Here is a 12,095-nt window from a genome sequence, read left to right as displayed (position 1 = left end):
GTACAGCTTCCTAGTAAGGTGGTCTGAGAGATTAATGTGAGACATGGACTGTACAGCTTCCTAGTAAGGCCTGGACATAGTCTGGGGACACGATCACTTTTATTATACAGGGTTATTCAAAAGGAAGGGGCAGATTTGGGGATTTAATTAAAAAAGAGGTACACAATCCACACACTACTGAAAGGAGGAAAGTTCAACATTTTGGATGACCTACCGGTAAGTTCCATTTTCCATTTGAAAGCGCCTCTAAAACCACATTTTCATGAGACGTGCGTGGATGACTAGTACTTTTCTGCTTGCATATGCAAGCAAGTTCAACAAATTTTCTATGCCACTCATAAATTTGCATGCAAGGAGGCGGCTGTTTTGGGATTTCACGCTGCGCTTAAACAATGGATTCACAGTAAGAAAACTCAATTGCATAAAACAATTTCTCCTGTCGTGACGCCATTTTCCTATAAACAAGAAACAGCACTGCAGTGTGGCAGAAAATGGAACTTATTGGTATGTCCTAAAAATGTTGAACCTTCCTCTTTTCAGCGATGTGCGGATTGCGTACCTTTCTTTCTTAGTTTGTAATTAACCCTTTGCAATCCAATTTTGGATTCAGGGTTTCCTAGGAGGCTTTCTCTTTCTGGCATTTTACAATGGCACCATCTGCTGGCTAGAGCCAGTACTGCAGTATGGGACATGCCAGAGAGGTCCCCGACAACAGAGCGGCCAGTAATATACAGTAAGAATACCCTGCCAGACATCTTCTGACATCGGAAGCTGTACAGCCTTCAATCAAAATGTCTTTAGACGTCAGACAGTGGATTGGAAAGGGTTAAATCCCCAAATCTGCTCCTTTTTGAATAACCCTATACAAACAAGTCATTGTATATGCAAAAATATATATACAAAGCACATAGACCAAGTACTAACCCTCCTTACAGAGACCATAATCCGCCAACTTCACATATCCTTCTGAGTCCAGCAGCAGATTATCCAGTTTTAAATCTCTGCAAAGGGATCAAAGATCAGTTAAACCTCTGTAATCTAGCGACCTCTAATTATACACTGACCCATTGTAATGTCTTATTCTTTTCACTCGATCACATGAACAAACACACAAAACCAACTGAACCATATATTGTGCAACCCAACTATGGTCATACATTGTTGACTATGTTCAACTAGATCCCTCATTGCACCAGCGGCGGCTCCATCACAGGAGATCATCTACTTCTTTCCTTTTTTGCATGACGATGGATGAGTAGCACAATTGCAAGCTAATCTTTTAACAGGCTGCACCATGTTTAGCACTTCTGGTTGGTTCATCCCATGCATAGCTAGTTATATGTAGACTGTAAATGTAGAGATATTTCTGGCAGTAAAGGCCCATTTACACGCAAAGACACTCTTTCAAACCATTGAAAGACTGACAGTTTTAGTGATCGTTTTGCATAAAGTGTTAATGGACACTAATGTCCATTAACACCTCATCAGCTTCATTTGCATGTAAAAGAGCCTCTGGGAGCTGTTTGCAGAGCACATCATGTGGTCCGAGCTCTGCACACAGCTCCTTTGTTCTTGCAGGGGCTGTCAGCAGAATACAATGTAATCTCTGACTCCCATGTGTAACAGTGTGCGGTCCCTGTTATCTCTCTCTGGCTGAACAATGGATTTTAAGCTTACCTTAAAATCATCGTTCGGCCGAAGAGTGCCATCGTTTGAACGATTTTCGAGCGATAATTGTTGCGTATAAATGGGCTTTAAGGCAATGCAGTAAAATGCTTCTAATAACTGCATCAATCGAATCTTTTGTGCCTGTGGCCAGCAATAAATGGCACCACTTATAACACCTAGTTTGACATCAGATCTTATGTACAGTCAACCATCACATATACTGAATGGCAACTGTATTACATTGTATGGAATAATGTATGTAAATTACACAAGTGACTCGGAAACAACAGGTTAAAATCAAGTAAGTTTTCCGTGGATCAGTTTCAGTGTGACTCTACATTAGATGGGTAAATCCATCAATCTGAGAGAATTCCAATGATGCCTGGTCATCGGTGTTGGACTAGCCGGGGCCGGGATTTCATACACAGCCAACGATGTGGAGAGTATACCGAAAATGGTGTGATCAAGGAAAACAGCAAAAGGGGATCCTGTGGAGGTCAACAACTTGGCAACAAAAGGGGTCATAGGAAGTTGCAGACAAATACAACGCTGGTGCTCCAACTGTCTGGATACATTGATCGACGTTCCTTAGCACCGATGGGCTATAACAGCAGATGACCAGTTCCAGCGTCATTGCTTCCTTATAGAAACAGAAAGGTGAAACTCCAAAGGGCAAAAGAGGGCAAAACTGAATCACTGAGCAGTGGAAGAACATCTCCTGGTCAGATAAATCCAGATTTCTGTTGCACCGTGTGATGGGAGGTCAGAATTTGGCACAAGCAGCATGAATCGATGATCCCTTCCTGTCAGCTGTTCATAACATGTCAGTACCGACTACAAGAAGCTTCCTGTCCGCAGGGGCCAATATTCCTGCAGAACCATTTCAACACCAATGGGAATCTATAACATGACAAACTGCTGCAATTCCGAAGGCAACCCACTACTAGATGGGGTCTCTAATAAGTGGTCATTTTGGAGAATACAGTCCCTCCCACCGCCTAGGACTCCTCTTCTCACCTGTACACGATGTTCTTACTGTGCAGAAATTGAAGCCCAAGTAGTACACACGCTGCATAAAACCTGTGACAGGAAATAGTGCATGGGTTAGCAGGTACGGTATATACATGTCACTCAGCACTATATACAAATTCTTTAGGTGTAATGCGCAGTAAGACATTGGGAATTGTTTATTTTAGTTTTTGGTTAGTTGGTGTGCGTGACGCCAGGACTTTTTCTGTAGCGCACCCAACAGACATACATATATACTCACGTTGCTCGCTGTTGGCTGAACACCTCTGTATGTATATGGGTCATCAGGTCTCCTCCAGACATAAAGTCCATGACAAAACAGACATGGTCAGAAGTCTGGAAACATCCCAGCAGACTAAGCAGGAAGGGGTGTGAGGCTCCGCTCACTGCTACGAACACCCGCTTTTCGCACATGAGACTGGAGTAAAGCAGAGGGATATAGTGATGAAACAATAGGTTATAACTGATGAAGCTGGATTAAACAAGTGCCCCTCCTAAGCTATAACTTAGCGCTAATGTACATACAAACCTCTCAACCTCATCCCTGGCGATGATATCTCCTTTCTTTAGAGCTTTGATTGCAAATAATTCTTCGGTTTCCTTGTACTCAGACAGCAAGACCTGAATAGAAGAACAATGCAAATATAAAACAGACAATAAAAAATCCAAAAGATTTATAGGAAGGAGCTCAAGAGCAGCGTGATATAATATGCAGGCTATGATGATGAGATGGCTCTAGAGGAAGACACAGACAAAATGTAGACGTTCGGGTTGTAAGATTTATCACACTACTTAGAAATATAGTGCAATTTATAAAATCCATATTCATACACCCCATTAGGTAATTCTGATAGAGGGGGGTCCTCTGCTCAGGATCCTCAACTCTTGAGGTTGGCTATAAAGAGCATCCCTCGCTCTGGAGGACCTATCCTGTCCTGCATTACATAGACAACCCATTGATTTGAATGGACATTGTGTAATGCTTAGCTTTTCCCTGTGGGGGCAGTGCAGGCAAACGGAACACTTACTATTAGCAGGATTCTTCATAGATTATAGCTGAATTGTGTGGGTTTCAGCGAGGGGAAACTTTGAAATCAGCTTACTGTGAGCCTTCTAACAATTAGGGATTTTTCAAAGTAGAGAAAGTCTTTCACTAAACTCTTATTTCTTATACTCTTCCAGCATGGGAAAGTCCAAAAAGATTGGTGTTAATGTGTCACTTTCCATATTAGGTCTGACCAAGAAGTGACAATAAAGACATAAGAGTGAGTTGCCATGTAATCGGTCAGTGTCAACTTAACTCTCCAGACATCACTTATATGTGGGCACCAAATTCCATCTTTGAGCCCACTGTTTTCATAAATTTTTCAAAATTTGTTAAATTCCTTAAAAAAAACACAAAACAGCAAAAACTTTCTAATACATCACCAATAACAATGTAGCAGCCATGGATAGGATGACATAGTGTATCCCACTGATCAGAGGGCCTCTCCTGCTATATGTATACCATGAGGATATTTCCTTCATTTTGACAGACAGTTAATTTACATACTTTTCTCCCAAGCAGCATTGCCAGAAGTATTGCACATACATAAGGGAAAGCCAGCTTAACCCCTTAGTGATAAGCCCATTTTTTGCTTTAAGGACCAAGCGATTGTCATTGTCGCATTCCAAGAGTCATAACTTGTTGACATAGCCGTAGGAGGGCTAGTTTTTTGAGGAGGGGACAAATTGTATATTTCAATGAAACCACTCTGGGGTTCGTATAATGTATTGTATAACTTTTGTTACAATTTTTTGGGGAGCCGATGAAAAAACCCTCAAAAATTCCACCATTGTTTTGGGGTTTTGCTTTTACAACGATCACCATTCGGTAAAAATAACATCATAATGTTCTTATCTGGATCAGCATGATGACTGCAATACCAAGTTTATAGAGATTCTTTTATTTTTTACTACATTTTCAAAGAAAAAACTATTGAATCTACATCGCCGCATTCTAAGATTGATAGAGCTCTGTGTGGTCCTGTTTTTTGCGGGAAGCGTTGAGGTACATATGACTTTTAGATTGCTTTTTGTTGTGTTTTTTGGGGTTAAACTGCCAGGATCTGAGCTTTCTTTGCATCTGGCGGTTAGGGCAGGAGCCTGGCCGTCAGCTTAGCCATCGCCTTAAACTGATGTATGTGCAGGTTAGGCGCCCATTAGTGAGGTCAGTAAAAAGACGTATGGATGATTAAGATACAGGAATCTTCTTTATTTATAATCTGTAAAACATTAGGTCTAGAGATGAGCGAGTATACTCGCTAAGGCACAGTACTCGAGCGAGTAGTGCCTTAGCCGAGTATCTCCCCGCTCGTCTCTAAAGATTCGGTGGCCGGCGCGGATGACAGGTGAGTTGCAGCGGGGAGCGGGGGAGAGCGGGGGAGAGAGAGGGAGAGAGAGATCTCCCCTCCGTTCCTCCCCGCTCTCCCCCCACCGCTCCCCGCCCCCCGCCGGCCCACGAATCTTTAGAGAGGAGCGGGGAGATACTCGGCTAAGGCACTACTCGCTCAAGTAATGTGCCTTAGCGAGTATACTAGCTCATCTCTAATTAGGTCCCATAGAAGGCGTGGCGTGCGGATACCATGTTACCGCAAACACGTCTGGCTTCTTCTTCACAGCTAAATGGACCTTACGGTGCTCAGTGTTAAAAACTATCATGGGTCAATTAGTTATGCAGCTGACATATACAGATGGTCCAATCCACAAATAGGCACATACCGTATGTAAATCTACTTTTGCATATGAATCTGTGTCATAATATACACCTGGGAGATAGTTAATATATATAAAGCAGATCACTTTTTTAATTTATACCCTCTGGATGGCCGAACCCCCATTGTAGGATCTAATATGCCTCTCTACACAAGACGCGCTTCTTCCAGTCCCGACATCTGACAGGTTTCTTACCTCCTTCTATTCCAAAGACTTTAAAACTAGCTAGTGAGCCTGCATGGTCTTCACTTTGTCCATTTACCTGTGACCAAAAAGCCTGACGGCTTCGAAACGCGTTTGTGTAACATGACTATAAGTAAAGAAGATTCCTTTACCTTAAAGGGATTCTGTCAGCAAAACCCCTTTTTTAACACTACCCTGCATCCTGCTCTGCATCCCGAACTAATCTAAGCTGTTGAAAGAAAACCATTAAAAAAACAAAGTAAACTTACCTAATCCCGTTGTATTTTTGTCTCCTCTTCCATCGGCCGACCTGCCCGCGTCTATCCTCTGACATCCTTGGAGAGTCAACGGTGAGTGCACAAGCTCGCCGGGAAGGGGGACACATGCACACTTGCCATCGACTCTCCTAGAATGTCAGAGGTTAGACGCAGCCAGGCCAATCAGTGGGCGCCGCAACACTTGTCACACATCGACCACTGACCCGAGCAGCAGTACTTTCCGTCCGGCATGGTCGAAGCAGTGTCGGAAGCCGGAACTTTGCCAGCTTCTGCCCTGCGATAGAAAGGCTGCAGGAGGGACAGGAGAAGAGCAGCAGCTTCCTGGTGAACGGCCCGGTAAGGCACAGGGGAGTATAGATTTTTTTATTTTCCTGGCAGACCCCCTTTAAGCTGGCTTTCCCTTGTGTATGGACTTTTGTTGCCGTAGACTTATGGCGTGGTGTGCATGAAAGGAATCATCTTGCAGTGGATCAGTACTATATAAATCCGGGTGAGTGCATATTGTTTTTCTATTGTGCTTCTTTGAAAGTATCATTGGTTGCCAAACACCACAGGATCTCTTCAATGAGAACAAGTACACCCAAAGCAGTGTCAAAGGCATCTCATCCAGCCAATCAGTACCCTGCTAATGAACCCCTAAAAGCCGGTCCACATAACCTGAATACATCAAAATGTGATTGTTCCCAGTAAGAGAAACCAAGTTATCTTGTAGATATGATAGCTTTTAATGACTAACAAAAATACATGATGTTAATGCGAGCTTCCGAACCAACGCATGGTTCTTCTTCAGGCTTCAAATCTATGCATGTATGGTGATAGCATATTTAATCATGATTTGGTCTGCATGGCCTTAATGTGTTTTCCACTAAATTATGTTTCTAATGTGCCAATCAGACATGTCATAAAATTGCTTTCAATGGGAATCCAGCTCTTAAGACCTTCACACATCCCTAAAACGAGGGGCCCAATTTCTCATTCTACATGAAAAAATGGATACACATGTGCTTATAGAGGGGCAAACTTTCCTTTAAGCACAACATGCTTTAAGAGTGCATACAACAAGGGGCTATCCAAAACTTATAAGTAAACTTACAATGTCTACGATGTTCTTGATTTTGTAATGTTGGCTGCTAGACCAAGTCTAAAGCTGCCCATATATATAGTTTAGATGACCGTCAGCCAATAGCTCTTCAGGTCAACTCTTTCAAGTTATCCAGTATGTATTTTTTCTCAATGGGGAATAATCCAATGCCAGACTACTCTGGCAGAAGCTTAATTCCCACAGGTACAAAGAATCAAACATGGTGACATCCAACATGTCTGATCCTTAACCCAACAACTATCATCAGAGGAGAGTTAGGAGACCTCCATATTTGACCGATCTCATGGAAATTAAAAGATTTTTCCGACTTTCATCTAATGGAAGTGGCACTTTAAGTGGCTTCCTCTTCTGACTACTATTCAACATTCAACCCTAATCCACGGCACTCACCTTTCCAAAGTGCCCTCTACCAAGGACGGCCAACAGTCGGAAGTCTTCCAGAGATAGATGTGAGACGCTCTGCGTTCTGTAAACAGGACAAACAAGTAGTGCCTATAAAGAGTATTAACCTCCTGCCCTGGACTTTTTTTTTACGTTTTAAAGTCCGGGGTGGTAAGTATGTTTTATAGATGAACCAAAAGATTTGTTGCTATAGCTGAAGATACTGCGTCTGTGATAGCAGAGAAGAAAATGATCTAATGAATAATTCAGGCGAGGAAGTATTACTTGATGTAACGGTTCTGGCTGGAGATATAAATCTGTGCAACAAATCACTGCCTCGGTAGACATAACTTTACTTCTCTTAATATCTAATGGCATTAATGGGGCAACGAGGATTTATGGGTTATTAGCATTACTGGAGGAGCCTACTCTCTTGCTTTCATCTCCATATAAGATGAAGTTGGGAAGAGCCCGAGAACTAGTTATGAGATATGAGGAAATATCAGCGTTCTGTCACCCAGGGGACATCTTTTCCAGCAGACTGTGAGGCATTGTTTTTACTGGAATGATTGGGAGTTAGATGTCATTAATTAGTAATGACAGTCAGTGGGAAGAGATAAGCAAAATGACTTCATGAATCAGTATGATTGGACGAGATGAAGTGATAAACCTCATTATCTTTGTGACCTGTGCCTATTGGATAAAGACATATGTACTATAGAGGTAGCTCCAGTAAAGGGGGGGGGGGGGGGGGCAGCCGAATTAATCTACATAAAACAGTGAGTACCTTTCTAAATATATTACTTATCTTCTACTGATCCTTATTGGAATGATGATATCAGGCTCCAACTCCAGTAGTACCCGAGCCATTTCCTTCTGTAGTGATGACGTCATCGGCCCCATGGCCTGAGAGCATCTCAGTTCCATTCAATTCAAGTAAATGGGGTTGAGCTGCTATACCAGGCACAGTGCTTTCCCTGGTATTGGCTGAAGTAGCTGTAGCGGTCACCAGAGTGCTGCTGTCACTTCATTTCAGCTGATCGTTGGGAGTCCTGACTAGCAGATCTCTGTTGATCAACTATCGATGATCTATCCTCAGAATGAGTTATAAATTAGTCCTGCAAAGCCCCTTTACCAGTAGCAGTCCAGAACTGCATTTACAATGCTACTGGACTCAGAGCTGAACTCACCCAGCATTCCCTGCTTGTTCAGTGTCTGCGGCTTTAGAGGTAAAATCCACGCAGGAAAATCAGCCTCAAACGCCACTGTGTGAATGTACCCTAAAGCTTTCCTACTACCCATCTTGTCTACAGGGAGAGGGATTGTAGTGGGGGAGAACTGTAATGTAGGGGTTAAAATAACATTCATACATGAGAAAGGTATGTACTGACCGTCTCTGACTCTCCCGTCTTGTTGCTGGGCTCTTTAGTACTACGGGGGCATCTACCTGTGAAGAAGACAGTGTTAATACATGGCACCTCGTGTCAGTTATCCAATGTTATAACATGGATGTGTTAAAGGGATTTGCAGTCTCTTCCATCATATAATGAAAAGTTCTGAAACTTTTTAATAAATATTGTGTTTAAATTACTCATCGTTTTCAAGATCTCTGCTTGTTTTCATGAATAGATGTGACCTAGTCCTGGTGTGTAGTCAATGCTCTGGGAGCCAAGTTCAGCAGATGATAGACCTCTTCTTTATGTTGGACTACCATATTCATCTTAATGGGGCTTGCTGATTAAATGAGCTTCCCGCTGAAGCAATCCCATTTAGAGGAATAGAAACCATCTTCACTTGTAGAAATGTCTGCGGTGAATGAACATCCCCAAAACGTTTCACTAAGGAGACCTCAAAGCTAAAAAGCACATTCCGGAGAGACGCTAATATACAATCACCAGGAGGCGAAATGTGATATATAAAAAGGCAACAACTACAATATAAATAGTAACAATAATCATAACTGCAAACAACACGAATACAGAAGAGTTCATGTTGTCTGAAGCATGGGGAGCATGAAGCTGGGAGGGCTATGCTCATCACCCCTGAGAATAAACACACTTTGAAGTTTGACTCCAAGTCATGGAGGCGGTCAACCTCAGCCTCTCCCAGCATGCAGATTGACAGACTTCTCCCTATTTACAAAAGGTGGAAGAGCATGCAGCAGGCAGGAAGAAGCAGATATGCCCCCCCCCCCCATACCGTGACTCGAAGCTCAGTCAAATTTTAGGGCCTCGTACACACAGGCGACATGGCATTCCCGCAAGAAAATCGCAGTGATATCGCATCGCTGGTCTGTGTGATATCGCTGCAGTTTCTTGCAGTGATACCGTGATTTTGTAGCGCTACAAAGTCGCATGTGGTGCTACAACTTTGTAGAATCACATGCGAGGATTTTCAGGGGGTGGAAGTGGCTTGAAATATAAGCCCTACCATGAAAATAAGCCCTAGCTGCAGAAAAAAATGTTAAAAATAGTATACATCACCTAGAAGTGATGTCCGGTTCCGCTGCAGTTTCTTCCCAGTCCCGGCACTGTTCTTCTTCATCTCTTCTGGCCGGGGATTGAAAAATCCCCGCCTCCTGGAAGCGCTGGCTGTGATTGGCTGATACTGAGCCAATGAGAGCCAGTGCTCGATGAATTGCTGTGATTGGTTCATCGAGAGCTGGCTATGATTGGCTAAACATTAGCCAATCAGAGGCAGCGCTTCCAGGAGGAGGGGATTTTTCAATCCCTTGCTAGAAGAGATGAAGTAGAATAGTGCCAGGGACTAGGGGAGAAGCTCCGACCGGGCTGACAGCGCGTCTAAGGTGATGTATACTTTTTTTTTCTGCAGCCAGGTCTTAGTTTAGGCTTTGACAATAGGATTTCTTACTGTTAAAGTTGCATTGCATCGCACGAAAATTGCGTTTTTGTGCGATGCGATGCAACAGAGAGGAAGGATCCATAGAGAAACGTGGGTTACAAATCCTCACGAGTCGCGGGCATCTAGCGGGACCCGCAAGTTTTTTGTGTTGGAATGTCACATGCTACAAAACATCACGTGTGAAGTAACCCATAGGAAAGCATGGGCTTTTCAAACATGCAATTTGTAGCAACATTACAAAATTGTGCGACTTTGTCGCCCGTGTGACCGAGGCCTAAAGTGTATTTCTTCTGAAACGCTACAGCATTGCAGAGTATCCCATACACAGGGGTGATGAGCATAGCCCTCCCAGGTTCATGCTGCCCGTGGTTCAGACAGCATGAACTTGGTGACAGAATCCCTTTAAATAAAAAAAGTCATTCAATTTTCTTTTATGCACAGCTCCACCTTGTGGTAATTGGTTGTATTGCTGTTTTGACAAAAAACAAACATGGACCCTGTATTATTGGGGCCTCTAACCTTTGGCTCCAGAGCTGCTGTGAAACAGTATTACAAGCATGCTGAGAGTTGTAGTACCTCAGCAGCTGAAGAGCCATGGGTAGCTGAAACCTGCTAGAAAATGTTTGCTTTTTCACATCTCTTACATCACTGGCTTCCTTCCGGGGGCCGGCGGGGGAGAGCGGGGAGGAACGGAGGGGAGATTTCTGTCTCTCCCTCTCTCCCCCCGCTCCCCGCCGCAACTCACCTGTCATACGCGCCGGCCCCCGAATCTTTAGAGGCGAGCGGGGAGATACTCGGCTAAGGCACTACTCGCTCGAGTAATGTGCCTTAGCGAATATACTCGCTCATCTCTAGTCTCCACTCTTAGGAACTTTCCAGAAATGCTTTTGACTAGCGATTAGCTACTTGAGACATGGGGTGTTTCTAAACATTAAATTCAATAGGAGCCATGCCTGCACTACCTAACCCGGGCTGCAGCAATATGGATGGCACGGTCTGCTTCCTGTGCTGTCTGTACTGACAGCGCTGATGGGAATCAGCTGATCGTGGGGATCCCGAGTGCTGGACACCCACCAATCATCTATTGATGAACTATCCTGAGGATTAAAAAAAAAATCTCCGAAGTCCTGGACAACACCTTATCAGAGGAAAGTATCAGTGCAGTCCATGGGCTGGGACCTCCATAATCACTGGAACAAAGGGACCGGCGCAGCCTACTGGACGCAGAGTCCCTTCAATGCTCAACTCAGAGGTAGGATTGCTGATGGAACTACTCTTCTCAGTAAATGGACATGTAGCGCGATGCTCGACTGTTATAGGTCCTGTGATTCTAGTGATTGGTGGAGATCTCATCTCAAGGTTCTCATCATGGAACATATCACAAGGACTTGCCAGCGGAACTTTACTTTATCCGTAATTCTGTTAAAACAGAACTCAGACTGCAGCAGTCATATTCTATTCTCTATTCACTGTTCCAGGACAAGGATGGTGTCCGAGTCTTTACATTGTGCTGAATCGTGGGATCCTGGGAATATATATATGTGATATTTCTTACCTCATCCTTTGTTTCCTGACTTGACTGAATTGTAAGCGAATCCAGTTGCAGCTCTCTATCAATAAAATCAGAATATATGACCAGAAGTGAGAGGAGACCAAAATGCGACCCCCATTATGGTGCCAAGTTTTGCCATGCTGCGCTGACCCCCCCTTCGCATGGCCCTTGAGCCAATCCCATGCATCCTTACTTGCTAACAATGCAATTCCTCCAGATATGGAGGTCCTGCACAAGTTCTCCCCACACAGTAGCAAATAGAATAAATTATCCGGGCACCGTCTCT

General features: G+C 43.6%; 1 protein-coding gene across 3 annotated transcripts in view; it reads right to left on the bottom strand.

Moving 5' to 3' along the window:
- Positions 1-12,095, bottom strand: part of LOC136612689 (serine/threonine-protein kinase N1-like) — a 99,316-nt gene that overhangs the window by 12,258 nt on the left and 74,963 nt on the right. For all 3 annotated transcript variants that reach the window (XM_066593214.1, XM_066593212.1, XM_066593213.1), the window contains exons 12-18: positions 11,813-11,867; positions 8,787-8,842; positions 7,405-7,480; positions 3,227-3,318; positions 2,939-3,115; positions 2,686-2,748; positions 925-1,001 (exon numbers count right to left, since the gene is read on the bottom strand). In XM_066593214.1, coding sequence (XP_066449311.1) covers positions 925-1,001; positions 2,686-2,748; positions 2,939-3,115; positions 3,227-3,318; positions 7,405-7,480; positions 8,787-8,842; positions 11,813-11,867 — 596 coding nt within the window. The remainder of the gene's footprint in view (positions 1-924; positions 1,002-2,685; positions 2,749-2,938; positions 3,116-3,226; positions 3,319-7,404; positions 7,481-8,786; positions 8,843-11,812; positions 11,868-12,095) is intronic.

The sequence above is a fragment of the Eleutherodactylus coqui genome, chromosome 2 (genome assembly GCF_035609145.1).
Source record: "Eleutherodactylus coqui strain aEleCoq1 chromosome 2, aEleCoq1.hap1, whole genome shotgun sequence".
NCBI classification, from domain to species: Eukaryota; Metazoa; Chordata; class Amphibia; order Anura; family Eleutherodactylidae; genus Eleutherodactylus; species Eleutherodactylus coqui.
This window is presented reverse-complemented; position numbering and strand designations above follow the sequence as displayed.